This window comes from Lynx rufus, unplaced genomic scaffold (genome assembly GCF_022079265.1).
Source record: "Lynx rufus isolate CCGP_SWC_20201006 ecotype Redwood Valley unplaced genomic scaffold, mLynRuf1.p SCAF_8, whole genome shotgun sequence".
In the NCBI taxonomy this organism is placed as follows: domain Eukaryota; kingdom Metazoa; phylum Chordata; class Mammalia; order Carnivora; family Felidae; genus Lynx; species Lynx rufus.
Window position 1 is genome coordinate 12,529,911 of NW_025814896.1, and position 20,536 is coordinate 12,550,446.

Consider the following 20,536-nt stretch of genomic DNA (forward strand, 5'->3'; position numbering starts at 1 on the left):
AGGCATATTTTTAAGAGCAAAACTAAATCATTTCTTTCTTGGGGGAGGTAGGGAGGGAATGTCTTAATTATCTGTCTCTCCACCATCATCTTACCAAGTCATATTTAACCTCTTGACCTGTTGTAACCAGTAAATTCCAGATGGCTGTGACAAAGCGAGGCAGGTACCGCTGAAATTCCTCATCATACTTCTGTGCATAGAGCGCAGCATTATCACAGATCTGGGATTTTAAGAGCTCCAACAAGCCGGCTTCCTCTTCATCCTCATATAAGAGAAAACAGAAAACTCAAACATACACGTATAATGTTATCATACATAGAGAATAGCTTTAATTCCTGAAACAAACTCCTTAAAAATGTAATCCAAAGCCTAGTGTTACAAATGGCATTGATGCCACTATCAATTTATTCATTTAGTCTTTCTTTTTTTTTTTTTTTTTAAATTTTTTTTTTCAACGTTTATTTATTTTTGGGACAGAGAGAGACAGAGCATGAACGGGCGAGGGGCAGAGAGAGAGGGAGACACAGAATCGGAAACAGGCTCCAGGCTCTGAGCCATCAGCCCAGAGCCCGACGCGGGGCTCGAACTCACCGACCGCGAGATTGTGACCTGGCTGAAGTCGGACGCTTAACCGACTGCGCCACCCAGGCGCCCCTCATTTAGTCTTTCAAATACAGAACAAATGAAATACTTCTCATTTATTAATCAGTGAGAGTAATTTCAAGTTTTCAAGTTAAAAAGACTTTTCTTGGGGCGCCTGGGTGGCTCAGTCGGTTAAGCATCCAACTTTGGCTCAGGTCACGATCTCGCGGTCCGTGAGTTCGAGCCCCGCGTCGGGCTCTGTGCTGACAGCTCAGAGCCTGGAGCCTGTTTCAGATTCTGTGTCTCCCTCTCTCTCTCTGACCCTCCCCCGTTCATGCTGTCTCTCCCTGTCTCAAAAATAAATAAACGTCAAAAAAAATTAAAAAAATTAAAAAAAAAGACTTTTCTTCAGGTTGTTGAATTATAAAATATTTACATGTTAAAGTGAAAATAATGTATTCCTACAGAAATCTAAATGATAAAGGCCATATCACACTTTCCTTTGCAACATGGTCAGGTGTCTTGCTATCTCCTCCCAAAAGGCTGTCACTTCAAATATATAAGATAATGCTGTAAGATTCTCACCAACAATACTCTGGTTATAAAGTATTAAACAGCAAACTAATTCAGGGGTCAAACTACGGTCTGCAGGCCTGCTGCCTATTTTTGTAAGTAAAGTTCTACTGAAATACAGCCTTGCTCATTCCTTCTTTACATTTATATAATTTATAGTATTGCCTATGGCTGCTTTCAACTCCAAATGGAGGGCTGAGTAGTTGGGACAGAGACTGTACAGCCCACAAAGCCAAAAATATTTACTACCTGAACCTTTACAGATAAAGTTTGCCAACCCCAATCTAAACCATGACAGTCATTTATATGATGCTCTCTACTGTAACAGCAATCCATAAACACCTTTTAAGCTATACCATGTGACAAAGAATTCAGATTTAAAAGAGATAAAAAGAACTCCCTAACAGGTGGCTCCTCAAGGCATAAACATAAGGAATGTTACATAGTAAGAGGACATAAGGTATAACTGGTTAAACGGGCTAAGAGCTCCCTGTAAGAATCCTAGGTGAAAATCTTCCTTTAAAGTGTGAAGACGAGCTTTGTTTTTCTGAGGGCATTGTTTTTATTTCACTGGACTGAAAGAATTATGTCATAGGAACCATAGATTTTTTTGTTGCTTTAGTCGGTAAATCTCAGAGAAAATTTGCTATACACCCACTGAAACAATTCTCTCTGCACCCCACTCCCCAAAATTGATTTGAATCACCTATTCTAATTTTATCTGAAATTGAAGCATTCTCAGTATTTTATTTTTATGTTTTTTATTTCTTGGGAAAGAGGTAGTAGATCACGAATCTATTAATAAACAAACAAATGAGCAACACAAAGTAAGTGCCCTATGTTGGAAAGTATGCATTATTACAAACCCCAGACCAGAAACTATAACACATTACAAACCTTCATAATGTCCCCATTTTCCCATGCTGCGGATGCTTTTTAAAAAGAGGCTATTGTTGCAAAGGTTTATGTTTTCTTAGTATCTTCAGTGACGGTTTTCTATTTCATAAAATGGTCATAGTGTGAATACTCTGAGGTTTTCCTTTTAATAATGTAATGATATAGCCTTCTCTATAAATCATGGACCTACCTACACCAGGCCCACAAGAAGAGTAATTCTGTATGTTACAAATAACCAAACATAGAACATCCCACATAATTAAATATTACTTGCCTTCTTGGGTTCTACCTATCAACAGTGCAAGAGTAAAAAAAATTTTAGGATCCAGAATTTAATGTTCAGTAAAACAGGAGACTTTTGATCTCTGGGTCTTGAGTTCGAGCCCTATGTTGGGCAAAGTTTACTTAAAAAATAAAGTAAATGTGGAGCGCCTGGGTGGCTCAGTTGGTTAAGCGGCCGACTTCGGCTCAGGTCATGATCTCACGGTCCGTGAGTTCGAGCCCCGCGTCGGGCTCTGTGCTGACAGCTCAGAACCTGGAGCCTGTTTCAGATTCTGTGTCTACCTCTCTCTAACCCTCCTCCCCCATTCATGCTCTGTCTCTCTCTGTCTCAAAAACAAATAAACGTTAAAAAAAATTTTAATTAATTAAAAAATAATAATAAAGTAAATGTTCTCAAATAACTATTTCATTTTTTGAAGTCTAATTATATTCCAAAGGTTTCAGAGGGCATTTTTTTTTTACATAGTTAAAAACTGAGATATAATCAAAATCTAATATTTCAAACAATTCTTCATTTAAAAAAAGGCTACTTGGGAAACATTTTAAAACAATACTTACATCAGTTTGTAGAAGCTTGTTATCTAATGTCAAGAGGGTATGAAAATTGTTCATCCAAGTTTCCATATTATCTTCAAAAAACTCAGGGAGATCCTAGAATAAACACTGACTTGAGACTTTTGATTAAAATAAATGTTATTTTAGTAAGTTTTGCCCCATGCCAAACATTTCCCACATACCTACTGCCTGAAGTCCACACTTTTCAGCCTGAGCCAACCATTAACTATTTAGACAAGACTTCTCTATTCCAGCTGGGTCTGGCAGCTGAATAAACCATTGTGTCTTATGTTTATACACTTTCAACCACAAAATGAGGCCACCTCTATTTCCTGTCCCAATCTAAATTTACTTTCTCTCGGAAGGTCTAAGACTGTATGAAACCTTTCCTTACAAAAACTCAGTGCTTACCAATATCTTCCTTTTCCTTTCTGAACTATCGCATTTATTGTAAGATGACCACCCATTCAAACTCATCATCTTACAGTTACTGATTTCCTGTGCCATAGTACTGCCTTTTTAATGAGGGATAAGCCCCCCAAGGTAAAGATTATATTTCCTCTTTTGGTTTCCTTAACTATGCCTAACAAGTTATTAAGAGCCTCAATTCTACCTGATTTCTAAAAATAGAATTCAAAAGAAGGTATAAGCAAAAACAGTGATATCCTTTAAGTAAAAATTTCTCAAACTGGTGTCCAGCAGAACACAGATGCGGATATGCCATTTTGGGATGTTCATCTCCTATTCCACCCATTCCTTTTAGAGAATGCTTTTCCTACCACTGTGAGTGTAGTCATGTTATGAGGATGACGTTCAGGTACTTGGCCCTGGCTCTGAGCAAAGAAAAAGCCAAATACCTTCCTCCTGTCTATTTGACATCAAAGAATCAAAAGCAAGAAATACAACAAAACTGGGGCACCTGGGTGGCTCAGTCGGTTGAGCAACCAACTCTTGGTTTCGGCTCAGGTCATCATAGTTCGAGGGATGGAGCCCCCCATCAGGCTCTGTGTTAAGACCCTTCTTCTCATTCTTGGAGACCTGAATCTTAAAGTAACATTTCAAGAAAAAGAATGGAGGCCACTATCTCAGTAGCAAGAGGGGGACCAGACATTTTCTACTAGAAGTCCATGGCTGTGTTTCCTCTGAAATGCCACAAATTCTTACACCTTTCAACACCTGGCTCTTCAGCCTTCTGTACCCTATGCTTCCAATAAAAGCCTTTTTTGTATAAGCTAGCCAGAGACCTGTAACCAAATCATGGTTCCCCCAGTGTTAATATCCACTTAAATGAATAAAAGATAAAGGCCTGAAAATGTGATCTCTCAGTGTCTTCAATACTGTATACAGGGTGACTCTCCAAAGCAGTGATTTAGGAAATGGGGTTTCTCTAAGTTATTGGACTACAAGAGAACACTACCTTTCCCCACAAAATACCCACTAGAAATATCCTAGAAATATCTCCAGAACAACTATAAAGTAGAACACTATTTGCAGACAAAAAATGGAGGAAGTCAGAGAAATACTAATTACTTTCTTTGCAGAAAAATCAATGCTGGCCAAGAAGTCTTTATCAATTCAGAACCTATATATTTGACATCAAAGAATCAAAAGCAAGAAACACAACAAAACTGGGGCGCCTGGGTGGCTCAATCGGTTGAGCATCCAACTCTTGGTTTCGGCTCAGGTCATCATAGCTCGTGGGATGGAGCTAACAGCTATATGTGCTATTATATGTGCTATATATTAGCTATCTGTGCTAACAGCATGGAGTCTGCTTGGGATTCATTCTCTCTCTCTCTCTCAAAATAAGTAAATAAACTTAAAAAATTAAAAAAAAAAGAAATGTAACAAAACTCACCTGAAAGTTTAAACTGTAGAACAATTTTGAGATAAGGATCAGGGAAGAAAAAAGGATCCTTAGGGCAGAGGCATCATTTGCATGGGTACTGCAGAGTTCAATAGTGGCCTTGGAAAGGAAATTAGGAACACAGTTTTAATGTTACTATAAACTTTAGTCAAATAAGGTGAGACTACTTATATCTTCTCCAAAATTTACCTTTTAAATAGTATACGGTCATATAAGAGATTCTGAAAAAATATATTACAACAGTATATATTTTTACATTGTCCATAATAGCACTACTAAAAAGTCCAATGTTAATATTTCAACTAGATCCTTCTACTCTCCTTTGTGCATATAAATATATTACAAAATTGTCTTTATCTGCTCCTATTAAATAATTCCCCTGCCACCTGGCATTTAATTTGTTTCCAATTATTTATTATTCTAACTATAACAGGCTTATCTAAAACTATGCATACCTCTAATTTTTGCAGTATGAAATTCTAGAAGTGTATTACCAAAGCAGAGCACTATGCTATGAGCACAGGTTTTGCAAGCCAGATAAAGCTGGATATAATCCAGACTCTTGTTCATCATGAGCATTACTTTGAGCAATTATTTTACTGAGCCCCAATTTCCTCATCTGTAATCTGAAAATAATGCCTACCTCAGAGAATGAGAATGAAGAAATACACATAAAATATCCTAGTACTTCGTGGAATATGTAAAAGACACTCAACAAATCTTACTTCCTATATCCTGGAGTTAAGAAATATGAATATAAAGGTTTTCTTAATGAAATGTCAAACTCCAGACACTACCTTTTATAATCCAATGGACAGGACATCAGACTTCATTTCACTGCACTCTACTTCATTTCACTGCACTCTAACACTTTTAACATTAGTAAAACGAAATAAAAATCTGTGCCAACCCAATAGGTGGAAAATCTTGATTACATTTTACCCAATTTTATTTTCTTAGATAAAAATGTACAGTCGGCAGGGAGCCTGGTGGCTCAGTCGGTTGAGTGTCTGACTTTGGCTCAGGTCACGATCTCACAGTTCTGGGGTTGGAGCCCCTTGCTCTTGCTGTCAGCACACAGTTCACTTCAGATCCCCTCCCTACCCCGCTCTCTCAAAAATAAATAAACATTAAGAAAAAATGTACAATCAGTAAGACATCCTAACCATGAAAAATTTCTGTGCACACTTTACATCTTAGAAGTTGTGAGTATCATACAACTTTCCTTTTTTGAAAATAGGAAAGGAGTAGCTTTTCCAGAGTTATTAGCAAAACTAGGTTAAGGCTTGGCTCCCTTTTTTATTAGCTGGGGGATACTGAATCCTCTCTCCTTATCTGAAAAAAGGTTAAAAATATATCTCTTTCGGGGTGCCTGGCTAGCTCGGTCAGAAGAGCATGTGACTCTTAATCTTGGCATCTTGAGTCCAAGCCCCTTGTTGGGTGTAGGGATTACTTAAAAAAACTTAAGAGGGAAAAAAAAAAACGGGGGCACCTGGATGGCTGTTGGTGGAGCACGTGACTCTTGATCCCATTGGGGTTTTAAGTTCAATCCCCACATTGCACGTGGATATTGCTTAAAAATAATTAAAAAAAAATTTTTTTTAATCTTTCAATCTTATAGGATTCTCAGAGATAAAGAACATGTTTAGGAAAGCAGCCTGTTCACCATAAGATGTATAAATATATAAATTCATTAGTTGAACTATATGTAAAATCAAATCAAAATGGGGAGCGATTCCTTTAGAAACACACATTCAGGCAAACCGTAGGAGACTCTTAAGGACTGAAAACAAACTGAGGGTTGATGGGGGGTGGGGGAGAGGGGAAAGTGGGTGATGGGCATGAAGGAGGGCACCTGTTGGGATGAGCACTGGGTGTTGTATGGAAGCCAATTTGACAATAAATTATATTTTAAAAAATAAACATTCAAATACTTGAGTGAAATATGATGTCTGGGATTTGCTTTTAAGTATTCCTACAAAGGAGAGGAAGGGAGGGGGAAAAAGTAATACTGTTAACCTTGTGTAACAGTAACAGATACATGGGAGTTAATGAGATCATCTTCTCTATTTCTGTACAGGTTTGGAATTTTTCAAAAGAAATGCTGCTCTAAGTATTACCTATCAAATAGACTTAAAGCATTCTCTTAAATAAAATCCACACAAATAATTAAGCAGTTTAAAATATTAAGTAATTTTACAGTATCACAAAGATAGTATTCCATTACCTTAAATAGATTAGTCAAAGGTAAAGCAAAGGCATCCAGAACAAGTTTAATTTCAGTCCATAACTCATTAGACTTAAATTCATGGCGATATCTAAAAAATTAAGGTAAAGTAGGTAAATTTACAAGCTTTATGTTTATTGACTTTAGGCCTTCAAGGATAGATTAGACTACTTAAGAAACAAACATAATAATGAACTGAGAAGATTATCTCTTATTCTAAGATTACCAAGTTCAAAGGAATGACAACAGTCACAAAAATACAACTATTTACACAAACAAAAGCATTTGAAAAAAAGTATTTTAAAAATATGAATTGAGCCTCCTGGGTGACTCAGTTTAGCTTCCAACTCCTGATCGCAGCTCAGGTCATGATCTCACAGTTGGTGAGTTTGAGCCCTCTGTGTTGACAGCAGGAAGCCTGCTTGGGATTCTGTATCTCTTCCCTCTGCCCCTCTCTCTCTTAATAAATAAAATTAATATTTTATAAATATATGAATTTATTGGGGCACCTAGCTGGCTCAGTTGGAATAGCATGAGACTCTTGATCTGGGGATTGTGAGTTTGAGCCCCAAGTTGGGGGTACAGATTACTTACAAATCTTAAAAAAAAAAAAAAAAAAAAAAAAAAAAGAATTTATCAATACCTTTTAAATAAAGAATGTGCTGTACGAAGGACTCCATTAATAACATGGAAATCTCCACTCTGAAAACGATTCACCATTTCTGTCAACAAGTCAGGCCATTTCTGAGGGAAATCTTCTCTGCCAATAATGCTAATAGCATCACTTAACTGGAGCGGGAAGGGAAAAGATTAATTAGATCAAAGCTTTGCAAACAAGCCTCCTTAAATAGTAGGGCCTTACATTACCTGCTTCTGAATTTGCTCTGGGCTGCTAAGCATCAAGTGCACTATGTTGGCTTTAATAGCTACACGGTCAGCTTCGCAAATTTTGTTCGGTTCATCTTCAACCTTAAAAGCAAAACATCAATACCAAGTAACATGAAGTCCATATCCATGACCATATTTATAGATAAAAATGTATATTCTATCCCAAATGCAAATATTTTACATACAAATCAATGAGCTTCACTGGCTCCCTGATGCCAATGAAAAATCTGAGTTCTATATGTCACCATTCTCAGAACACATGGTTAAAGTCTTTATGGACATGCACGGCACAGGCCACATCCATCTCCAGAACCTTCAATCTGACCCTTGCCTTAAGTCAGAGGTCTTTTCAATGAAAACTTCTTGATCATTACCAGTTGGAAAACATCCAGGACTACATCACTCAAAGAGGTTCTGGAAGTCTCACCACTTTTACAAATCAAGACAGAAGAAGAGGGCTAGCATGTCTGCAGAGGGATGGATTTTTAAACATCCTACGTTTCACTAGTTGTTTCTTCACTATGTGTGGTAACACCTAACTGCACAAGGTTAAAAAACTATGTACTACATTTACTACCTCATAAACTCTTTCACGAAATGAAGACAAAAGAAGAATTCTAAATAAATATTTAGGCATATTTATAGTTGACTTTTTAGAAAAACTGACCATTTTTGTCAACCTTAATACTTTCTAAATATCATCACTGCTATCACTTCAAAACAATTCTTTTTTTTTTTTTCTTTACCCTAAGTCAGGGTTTCCTCAATCGCAACATTACTGGCATTCTGAGTCAGATAAATCTTTGGTATGGGAATCTTTTTTGTACGCTGTAGGGCAGTTACCAGCATCCCTGGTTTCTACCCACTAGACCGTAGTAACACCCTGGGCCCCCAGCTATGACAACCAAAATGTCTCCAAAGATATTTGCAGGCAAAATTATCCCCCATTGAGAACCACTGTCATAAGGTAGGGAAAATACCTTAATTTCTAATTTTGCAATTAAACTTGCAATATAATAGGATTCACCTTAAAATTAGAATCTATTTCCACATACCCCTTATCAAAAACTCCAAATCTAAATTATTTCACATTCTACAAATTTTTAATATATGTAACATGGTTTTACAACCGTGTTTAATTTTTTCCAGCCCATGAGAGACACTGCTTCAATTATTCAGTAAGATCTGTGTCTTCCCACAGAATCTCTCTTCAGTTGACAATGAGCTGATGTTCAAATTCAACCATAATGGATGGGCGCCTGGGTGGCTCAGTCAATTCCTGATCTTGGCACAGGACATGATCTCGCAGTCTGTGGGATGGAGACCCATACCAGGCCCTGTACTGGCGGCATGGAGGCTGCTTGGGATTCTCTCTCTCCTCTCTCACCCCCGTCCATGTCTCCCCCCCACCAAATAAATAAGCTTAAAAAAAATTTTTTTTTCAACCATAATGGAGGCAAAAACCAAGTCTCACACTCTACCAACCTGGGTTAGCAAGTTCAAGTTATCTATATGAACTCAAATGAAACAATAGGAACTTTGGAGAAGCATCCTGTCTAGCTTTTGTTAAGTCTTTCAGAATTTCTATACAGACAAATCATGTCATCTGTGAACAAAGTTTTATGTTTTCCTTCCCTATCAGTATACCTTTTCCTTCCTCTTATTCCATTAGCAACAACTTCCAATACAATGTTGAAAAGGAGTGATGAGAGGGGACATCCTTGCTTTGTATCTCATCTTAGTGAAAAAGTTTCAAGTTTCTCACCATTAAGTAGGATATTAGCTCTAGGCTTTTTGTAGTTAGTCTTTATAAAGTCAAGAAAGTTCTCTTCCATTCCTAGTTTACTGACAGTTTTACCATGGATGGGGTTAGGATCTTGTTAAATGCTTTTTATTCATCTACTGATACGATGCATTAACTGATTTTTCAATGTTGAACCAGCCTTGCATACCTAGGATAAATCCCACTTGGTCATAGTTTGTAATTCTTTTTACACCTTTTTGGATTTGATCTGCTAATATTTTGTTGAAGAGGGTTCTATTTAATTTTATCTTTAATCTGTGTCTGAATCTTTCAGGAGCGCTGCATATATAAATCTTAAACATACAGGTTGTGAGACTGTGTGTTCACAAAATACTTACAATTCTCCAATTTCTTTTAATATAGTTCTTGAATGTTACTGAGGCACACACTTTGATAACATTATCCTGGGACTTTTCCAGCAAAGTTAAAAGCAACAGTGGATAATTCTGATTTCCTTCTACAGATTCAAGAAACTTCTCAGCTGTAAAAGAATTTTCATGTTAGAAGATTTGTTACTTTAACCAAATCTTTCCATTTTATATACAGGTGAGCTATGTAGATCTGATTAAAAGCATCAAAAAATTCGGGGCACCTGGGTGGCTACGTTGGTTAAGTGTCCAACTCTTGATTTCAGCTCAGGTCATGATCCCAGGGTTGTGGGACTGAGCCCGCATCAGATTCCACACTGAGTGTGGAGCCTGCTCAGGATTTTTTCCCTCTCTCCTCTCTGCCCCTTCCCTTCTTGCACTGTCTCCCTCTCTCTAAATAAACAGTTTCAAATCACTTTACCATCCATTAAAACTCACTTGAGGGCACCTGGGTGGCTCAGTCAGTTAAGTGTCAGACTCAGGCTCAGGTCATGATCTCAAGGTTTGTAAATTTGAGTCCCATGTTGGGCCCTGTGCTGAAAGTTCAGAGCCTGGAGCAGGCTTCAGATTCTGTGCCTCCCTCTCTCTCTGCCCCTCCCCTGCTTGTGCTCTCTCTCTCTCTCAAAAATAAACATTAAAAAAAAATTTTTTTTTTTAGTTAAAAAAAAAAACACAAAAAAACACCTCACTTGATTCTGGCAAACCTGTAACATGGCCTGACTGACTGATCACCCCTGCAGAAGGAAAATCTGCTTCTCAGATTAAGTGACTCTCTGGCAAATTCATAATGAGACCTTCTTCAACTTAGGATGGAACTATGTCCCGATAAAAGCATGCTAAGTTCAAAATGTCAGAAGTCAAAACTGCATTCATTATACCTAATGTACTCATTAGCCCAGCCTACTTGAAAGTGCTCAGAACACTTAGATTAGCCTACAGTTGGGCAAAACCATCTATTGCAAAGCCTATTTTATAACAAAGTGTTTCTATCGCATGTAATTTGCTGAGTACTATACTGAGAGTGAAATCAGAAAAGTTATATGGGTACAGAATGGTTGTCAGTGTGCTGGTTGTTTACCTTTGTGACAACATGACTGAATGGGAGCGTGGCTTGCTGTCACTGCCCAGCACCGTGAAACAGTATTGTACTGCCGCCTATCACTGGCCCAGGGAGAAGTTCAAAATTCACAATCTGAAGTATGGTTTCTACTAAATATGTGTTGCTTTTGCACCAACCTATCATCAAAAATTCACTGAGGGATGGATGGGGCACCTGGGTGGCTCAGTCAGTTGAGCGTCCAGCTTCAGAGCAGGTCATGATCTCAAGGTTTATGGGTTTGAGCCCCGCGTCGGGCTCTGTGCTGGCAGCTCAGAACCTGGACCCTGCTGCGGATTCTGTGTCTCCCTCTCTCTCTGCCCCTACCCCACTCACGCTCTGTCTCTCAAAAATGAATAAATGTAAAAAAAAATTATAAAGAATTACAGTAAAAAAAAAAAAAATCACCAAGGGGCACCTGGGTGGTTCAGTCAGTTGAGCGTCCAACTTCAGCTCAGGTCATGATCTCACGGTTTGTGGCTTCGAGACCCACACTGGGCTCTCAGCTGTCAGTGTAGAGCCTGCTTCAGATCCTGTCTCCCTCTCTCTCTGTCCCTCCCCTACTCATTCTCTCTCTTTCAAAAATAAATAAAAACACTAAAAAAATTTTCACTGAGTGGAACCATCAAGTTGAAGACTGTTCTGGTTTATTCCAGAAGGATTATTATTAGTACTATTAGTAATGGCAGTAAAAAAAAATTTATACTACTGTGATGAAAATCAAATGAATTAATGCATGCTAATGTATATTTTTATTAATCATATGGGTCTGGTGCTTTACTCACATCTCGCATCTATTATTTCCTTAATTGTCACTACTACCCATAGGTATATTATCCTTATTTTAAAAACAAGACCCCTGAAAATAAATAAATAAATAAATAAATAAATAAATAAATAAATAAATAAATAAAACAAGACCCCTGGAGTTAGGTAGTCTTAAGATCACACAGCTAGATTTCATCACTGATAAAGTTTTAGTGCAGTCCTTATTCTATCATACTGGCCCTCAATGTTCTTCTCAAACTAAACACTGTTAATACCAGCAAAAAATATTCAAAGATTTTACCCACATATTTTCAACTCCTACACTTAAGGGATAATCAGTCTTCTGAGTTTACTGATCACAGTGAGGGTTTACAACATTTCCTCTTTACAAGCTTCATAAGGCAACACCTACCCTAAGGTCCCGATATGTATTGAGAAGGTCTCCTTTTAGCATCTATTAGTTTCTACAATTTAGTATTTTCTACAATCTACACCTCTCTTCTTTCTGAACTGGGTCCCAAGAGTTTGACGTCCATCCTCAAATCTTCCCTACTTTGTGCTCATCATGTCTTTTTTAAAAGATGAGGAATATGGGGCACCTGGGTGGCTCAGTCAGTTAAGCATCCAACTTCAGCTCAGGTCATGATCTTATGGTTCATGGGTTTGAGCCCCACATCGGGCTCTGTGCTGACAGCTCAGAGCCTGGAGCCTGCTTCAGATTGTTTCTCCCTCTCTCTCCGCCCCTCCCCTGCTCACATTCTGTCTCTCAAAACTGAATAAAACCGTTAAAAACATTTTTTTTTTTAATAAAAAATAAAAGATGAGGAATGCTAGGGGGAGCCTGGGTGGCTCAGTAAGCTGAGAGTCAACTCAGGTCATGATCTCACAGTCAGTGGTAAGACTGAACACTGCATCAGGCTCAGCACTGGACATAGAGCCTGCTTAAGGTTCTCTCTCTCCCCTTCTACCCCGCTCCTACTCACACGTGCACGCTCTCTCTTCTCTCTCATTCCCTCTCTCTCAAAAAAAAAAAAAAGATGAGGAATGGTAAACTGGAAAATGTTGGGGCGCCTGGGTGACTCAGTCAGTTAAATGTCCGACTTTGGCTCAGGTCATGGCCTCACAGTTCGTGAGTTTGAGCCCCATGTTGGGTTCTGTGCTGACAGCTCATAGCCTGGAGCCTGCTTTGGATTCTGTGTCTCCCTCTCTTTGCCCCTCCCAAGCTCACTCTCTCTCTCTCTCTCTCTCTCTCTCAAAAATAAAAACATTAATAAATAAAATGAACTGGAAAATGATTTTCAAGAGGGACACACTATGGTTTTGTAGGAGTCTGGAAGGCTTTGGCTGTTTCCTCTCAGTGGTTAGCACTGCCCACAGGGCAACACACTGTATCCATGCTCTGGGGAAAGCCCATATAAATTGCCAGATCTCTTTCTTAAATTGAAATCAATACCCTGAAAGAAATCTCATGAGTTTAAGTCAAGGTATTTCTGTGCTCATTTCCTTCAACTTGCTCACAAAATATTTACAACGACATGTTTCTACACACTCAAAGAGCCTCAAACTGTCTTCCAGTTCATCCATACCAGTCTCATCTCAAGAACCAAAGGAGCACAGTGCTATCTATAAGCTGAGATCCGCTACACATTTCAACCTCCAGATCATTTTCTAAAGATGTTGAGTTGGTCTAGTACAACCTGAGAAATGCTATGTTCATAACTCTTTTCCAGAAAACATCAATTTATTCCTACACTCTGTCCCTGAAATCGTAAAACAGTAACCACCTCACCTTACAAACACACAATTATTAAAAATCATTTTCAACAGACAGGGTTTGCAGAGGCTTTCTGGGAAAGTCTAAGAAGATTACAGCCATTAATTTTCCTTCCTCCAAGAACACATTACTTCTTTAAGCACTAATGGGGAAAACCACAATTTTCCCTCTCAGAAATCACAAGGCTATCCTAGAAGAGAATGGATGTATTAACATGTTTACAATTCTACTTATTTTACAGAACATAAATCTTCAACACACACACATACACACATGCACTCACTCACTCATTTCTTTGTGAGGCCACGCTAAAAGCCTCTTTCTGAGCATGCACATTAGTATGTTCTGCAGAAGTGGGATGAGCATACCTGGTTTTAATAAGGCTTACATTGAGAACCATCAACTTACTACCCCTCCCACAAGAGACATCTGGCTCTCAGAAGTAGTTTGCTTTTTCTGCACAGTATTTTAATTTTTTGAACTCAGATGCTATCATTTAAAAATGAGGACATTGCACACTTCACAGAAACGTCTTTTATTTTTGAAGCAAAGCTGGAAATCTGATCCAGCAAAACTGGTTTGAATCCCCCAAAGTTAGCTCATCCCAAAAGCCCTTAACCAAGGTACGTAAGTCACATATTACCAGTCCCCACTTGGCCTGCCTCCATCATTTACCTTCACATCTGACTCCTGTGGGCATCTGAGTTTACAATTCCAAGCTTAGGGGCACTTGGGTGGCTTACAGGGTTAAGCATCCAACTCTTGATCTCTCTTGTCTGACTTTGGGTCAGGTCATGATCTCCCGCGGTTCAGGAGTTCAAGCCCCACATTGGTCCAAGCACTCCGTGCAGAGCCTGCTTGGGATTCTCTCTCTCCCTCTCTCTCTCTGCCTCCCCTGCACTTGACAGGCACTCACTCTCTCTCCTCCTCTCTCTCAAAATAAATAAACTTAAAAGAAAATCTAAGCTTATACTAAATTTCTAACAGAAACTGGTCAAATACAGAAGAGAGGAACCTTGGTCTTAAAATGTATTAATTAAATCGAACTCAACATGGGGATTATGAGACTGTCTCATTACCTGATTTAATTAATCACTTCTTAGGCAATTAACTTTCATCTCTGTGCCCTAATTATTATCTCTCTAAAACTGGCAAATGTGGGGATTTTCAGAAAGGTGAAGGGACAAGGTATTCTAGACACAGTGCTTTTTAATCCAAGACACCGAATAAAAGAGATTTTACTCAAAAAAAAAAAAAACCAAACCAAAAACACCCATCACCATACATTACAGCAGCTATAAGCAGCCAACCATCTACTTTATAGCTGGAGAATGAAAAAGAAACTATGCCTGAAAATCAAAGTGTAAATCTTTTTTTTTTTTTTTAACTTACAAATACAGGTAGATTATGCAAAGTTTTCCTCACCTGTTCTTAAAGAATAGATCAAACCACAAAACATCTATTCTCTTTACCTGGACGTCTGATGGCAGGATCCGGATCAAGAGTTTTCTTTAAATATTCTGTTAGCGTTTGCAAATTTGCATCGCTGAGCTCCATTGCCATAGAACCTAAAACAAAAAATGAGGTTTGGTAAATTGGTCACATTGGGACATAGTGATTTACATAAAAGAGTACTTTTGTACTATGGGTCTTCCCTCTCTGAAGGTCATCCATTTGTTACATTTTAAGGTATGGGCTATATAAGCCTGACTCAGCTCAGACAAGGTTCCAGAAGATAATGGGCTTTTTTGAAAATGGTTAGCTAATTTTGAGATGAAGAATATACATACTACAAAGTAAAAAAAGAAGGTGCAGAAAAACAAAGCTGAATAATTGATCAAAGTCACATAACATTTATTAGATTTAATGCTACAAAAAAGGGCAGACAAGAGTTTAAAAAAAGACTCAGTAGGAACTTTTTTTTAAAAAGGCCCACCATGGGGCGCCTGGGTGGCTCAGTCGGTTGAGCGTCCGACTTCAGCTCGGGTCATGATCTCGCGGTCCATGAGTTCGAGCCCCGCGCTGGGCTCTGTGCTGACAGCTCAGAGCCTGGAGCCTGCTTCCGATTCTGTGTCTCCCTCTCTCTCTGACCCAACCCTGTTCATCCTCTCTCTCTGTTTCAAAAATAAATAAACTTAAAAAAAATTAAAAAAAAATAAAAAATAAAAAATAAAAAGGCCCACCATGGGGTGCCTGGGTGGCTCAGTCGGTTAAGTGTCCGACTTTGGCTCAGGTCATGATCTCACAGTTTGTGGGATGGAGACCCATGTCAGGCTCTGTGCTTTCAACTGGAGCCTGGAGCCTGCTTCAGATTCTGTGTCTCCCTCTCTCTCTGCCCCTCCCCCTGCTAGCACCTGTCTCTCTCCCTCTCAAAAATAAACATTAAAAAAAATAAATAAAAGGGGCCACCATAAGAAATTACAATTTTAAGAAGTAAGGATCCCATAAAGAGTTCTGAAATTAAAGAAACTAGAATAAATTTCTTTGTGCACAACATGCAATCACAAGCACTGACAACAAACCAGATGCTAAGAATCTGTACCTGGGGAGAGAACGCTGGGGTTCAGAGGATGACAGCTATCATTATGATTAAAAAGGAACCTTCTACACTAAAAGCAAAGATAAACAAGTGGGACTACATCAAACTAAAAAGCTTCTGCACAGCAAAGGAAACCATCAAAATAGAAAAGGCAGCCTACCAAATGGGAGCAATTATTTGCAAATCATATATCTGATAAGAGGTTAATATCCAAAATATATTTTTAAAAACCCACACAACTCAGGGTGCCTGGGTGGCTCAGTCGGTTAAGCCGTCGATTTCGGCTCAAGTCGTGATCTCGCAGTCAGTGACTTCCAGCCCCGCATCAGGCTCTGTGCTGGCAGCTCAGAGCCTGGAGCCTGCTTCTGATTCTGTGTCTCCCTGTCTCTCTGCCCCTCCCCTGCTTGCTGTCTCTGTCTCTCTCAAAAATAATAAACATTAAAAAAAATAAAAAAAAAAACCCACACAACTCAAAAGCAAAAAAAAAAAAGAAAAAAAAATCTGAGTAAAAAATGGGCGGAAAATCTGAACAGACATTTTTCCAAGGCACAGAGATGGCCAACGGTTACATGAAAAGGTTCTCAACTTCACTAATCATCAGTAAAATGCAAATCAAAACCACAATGAGACATTACCTCACACCTGTTAGAATAGCAATCATCAAAAAGACAAGAGATAACAAGTGTTGATGAGGATGTGGAGAAAAGGGAAGCTTTGTGCACGGCTGGTGGGAATGTAAACTGGTGCAACCACTGCGGAAAATAGTATGGAGATTCCTCAAAAAATTAAAAAAAGAACTATCACAGATCATGTGATCCAGAAATTCCACTTCTGGGTATTTCTCAAAGGAAGTGAAAACATTAATTCAAAAAGATATCTGCACCTCTATGTTCACGGCAGCATTTTTTTTTTTTACAGCAGCCAAGACAGGGAAATAACCTAAGTGTTCATCACTGGATAAATGGATACAGAAAATGTGATAATGTGTATACAATGGAATATTATTCAGCCATAAAAAGGGTAACCCTGCCACTTGTGACAAAACAGATGGATTTTTTTTTTTTTTAATTAGGCTCTATGCCCAACATAGAGGTTGAACTCATGACCCCAAGATCAAGAGTTGCATGCCCTGAGCCAGCCATGTGCGCCCTGGACGGACCTTGAGGGCATTATGCTAAGTGAAATAAGTCAGAGAAAGATAAATACCGTATGATTACTTTAATGTGGAATTTAAAATTTAAACAAACAAAACACACCAGAGCTCATACATATAGAGAACCAAATGGTGGTTACCAGAGGTGGGGCTTAGGGGTGTATGAAATGGGTGAAGAGGGTCAAAATGTACAAAATTCCAGTTATAAGTAAGTCATGAGGATATAATGTATAGCATGGTGACAATAATTAATAATATAGGGGACACCTGACCAGCTCAGTTGCGGGAACATGGAACTCTTGATCTTGGGCTTGTGTGTTCAAGCACCACAATGGGTGCAGAAATTACTAAAATAGATAAACAAACAAACAATACTGTATTGTGGGGCAGCTGGCTGGCTCAGTCGGTAGAGCATGGGACTCTTTATCTTGGGGTCATAAGTTCCAAGCCCCATGTTGGGCACAGAGCCTATGTAAGAAAAACAAAGTTCTAATGACAAAAAAAAAAAAAAAAAAAAAAAAAATCTGTAAGGGCACCTGAGTGGCTCAGTTAAGCATCTGACTTCAGCTCAGATCATGATCTCACAGCTCGTGAGTTCAAGCCCCACATCCAGCTCTGTGCTGACAGCTCAGAGTCTGGAGCCTGCTTCAGATTCTGTGTCTCCCTCTCTCTCTGCCCCTCCCCTGCTCTTGCTCTGTCTCTCTCTCTCTCCTTCAAAAATAAATAAACATTAAAAAAAACTTTTTTTTTAATCTGTAATTATGTTTAGTTATGGATGTTAACTAGATGTGCTGTGGTCATTTCACAATATATACATATATTACTCATTGTATTATACACCCGAACCTAATGGTAATGTCAATTACAGCTCAATAAAAAAAGATAACAATTAACTTAAAAAGGGGGGGAGAGGGGCGCCTGGGTGGCGCAGTCGGTTAAGCGTCCGACTTCAGCCAGGTCACGATCTCGCGGTCCGTGGGTTTGAGCCCCGCATCGGGCTCTGGGCTGACAGCTCAGAGCCTGGAGCCTGTTTCCGATTCTGTGTCTCCCTCTCTCTCTGCCCCTCCCCCGTTCATGCTCTGTCTCTCTGTCCCAAAAATAAATAAACGTTGAAAAAAAAATTAAAAAAAAAAAAAAAAAAGGCGGGGGAGGATGGAAGGTCTCCATGGCTCAACTGGTTAAGGTTAAACGTCGATTTCAGCTCAGGTCATGATCTCACGGATCGTGAGTTCAAGAAGCCCCCTATCAGACTCCTCACTGACAGTGCAGAGCCTGCTTGGGATTCTCTCTCCCTCTCTCTCAAAATAAGTAAACTTTAAAAAGTAACAATTTTATTAAGAAAATATTCAAATCTTGAACAACACCAAATATAAATCACAGAATACACTGCCACTGACCAAAAAAAATTCACATTTAATACATTACAAATTCTAAACTAAATCTATGGCTTATACCCACATGACTGATGACATAAAGAAATACAGACAGAAAAAACAGCACATATATACAGATTATAAGAGTGAGTGCATGCACACATCATTCTCCATAAACAAAAAGCTTGAGAATGCTATAAAAGAGGACTCTGTGGTCTCCGGGTTGTTGCTGAGTAGGTAAAATTAAGTGCAAAATGACAGAACTTTCTGGGGCGATAAAAAATGTTCTAAAACCGTGCTGATGAGATGGTGGTGACAGATGCACAACTGTATACAATTATTAATGACACTCACCAAAAAGTACACTTCACATGAACTCACAGTAAGTTATACTTCAATAGTTATTTTTTAAAACTGCACTTCTGCTTAGATCCCAGGACCCAGCTTTAGGGAAAAAGTCACACTAGCTCCCAGGAACTTAGGAAATGTCGCCTTTTCAAGGCAACCATGCACCCAACTAAATTTGGAGCTTCTAGAGCAAAGAAGAAAAAAATTAAGTATGTAATAATTTTTGTAAAATGTAATTAAGCTAAGTGGAAAAAAAGTCAAATACACCACAATTCAAACTATGTAAAAAAAAAAATTTAGGGGTGGCTGGCTGGCTCAGTTGATAGAGTGTGCAACTTTTGATCTCAGGGTGCAGGGTTTTAAGTTTGAGCCTCACACTGGGTACAGAGATTACTTAAAATCTTTAAAAAATGTATACATACCCCCATCTATAGAAAAATACACTCCAAAATGTAAACAGTGATAAATGTCTATGTGATGAACACCGGACATTTTTGTTCTCTTCATATTCTTTTAGATTTCCCTGATATCCTACAGAACTACCTATATGTATTACACTTACAATCAGAAAGTTATTAAAATTTTATGGCATTTTTAAGGGGACCTAGGTGGCTCAATCAGGTAAGCATCCGACTTTGGCTCAGGTCATGATCTCAGTTTGTGAGTTTTAGCTCTGCACAGGGCCCTCTGCTATCAGCATAGAGCTCCCTTCAGATCCTGTCCCCTTTTCTCTCTCCTCCCCTGCTCGCACTCTCTCACTAATAGTAAATAAACATTAAAAAGTAAGTAAATAAAATTTTGTTGTCTTTTTAAAATGACCTTGTCACAGGTAATTAAATTTAGGCTCTCAATGGAGCTTATATATTAGTTGGAAGACAAGACACAACTGTGATTCCAGCTACAAACTAATCCCTTTCCTGCAGTTTTGAAATCCAAAAATCTATAAACTGAAAGGTTTTTTTTGTTGTTGTTTTTTAAGTTTGTGGCAAACTCATTTAGCAGCAAAACCTGGCCCAAACTGCCTGAGGCTATAAATAAAGTATCTTATTTTGTATAAAAATTTGTCTTACTTAAGAAATACTAACGTGTTTGCAGAGTGCTACCCCACATCCCACAGAGAAAGTTGCATAATCCACAGTATGTGCATCCAAAAAGAAAGCCTGAAACACATTTGTCCCCTGGAGTAGAGGTGCCAAATCAGTCACACAAAAACTTAACTGTTAGGAGGTTGTTAACAAGAGAGTCACTTGGCCTACATTTCCATGTGGGCCAAGATTTCCAAGAGGCTGAGTCTTGAGTTGAACTTGAAGGATACATAGAACTGGAAAGGCAAAATAGAATGAAGACCCATCCAACACACGAACTAGTGTGAGCAAAGTAACAAACAGGAAGCTACATAGCTCCTTTGGGGAACAGTGGAATTGAAGGCTGAGATCAGATCT

General features: G+C 38.7%; 1 protein-coding gene across 1 annotated transcript in view; it reads right to left on the reverse strand.

Moving 5' to 3' along the window:
- Positions 1 to 20,536, reverse strand: part of CSE1L (chromosome segregation 1 like) — a 47,125-nt gene that overhangs the window by 18,935 nt on the left and 7,654 nt on the right. The window contains exons 2-9 of the mRNA XM_047069702.1: positions 15,154 to 15,249; positions 10,014 to 10,156; positions 7,851 to 7,952; positions 7,627 to 7,772; positions 6,984 to 7,074; positions 4,748 to 4,855; positions 2,893 to 2,985; positions 95 to 262 (exon numbers count right to left, since the gene is read on the reverse strand). Of these exons, the coding sequence (XP_046925658.1) occupies positions 95 to 262; positions 2,893 to 2,985; positions 4,748 to 4,855; positions 6,984 to 7,074; positions 7,627 to 7,772; positions 7,851 to 7,952; positions 10,014 to 10,156; positions 15,154 to 15,244 (942 nt within the window). The 5' untranslated portion in view covers positions 15,245 to 15,249. The remainder of the gene's footprint in view (positions 1 to 94; positions 263 to 2,892; positions 2,986 to 4,747; positions 4,856 to 6,983; positions 7,075 to 7,626; positions 7,773 to 7,850; positions 7,953 to 10,013; positions 10,157 to 15,153; positions 15,250 to 20,536) is intronic.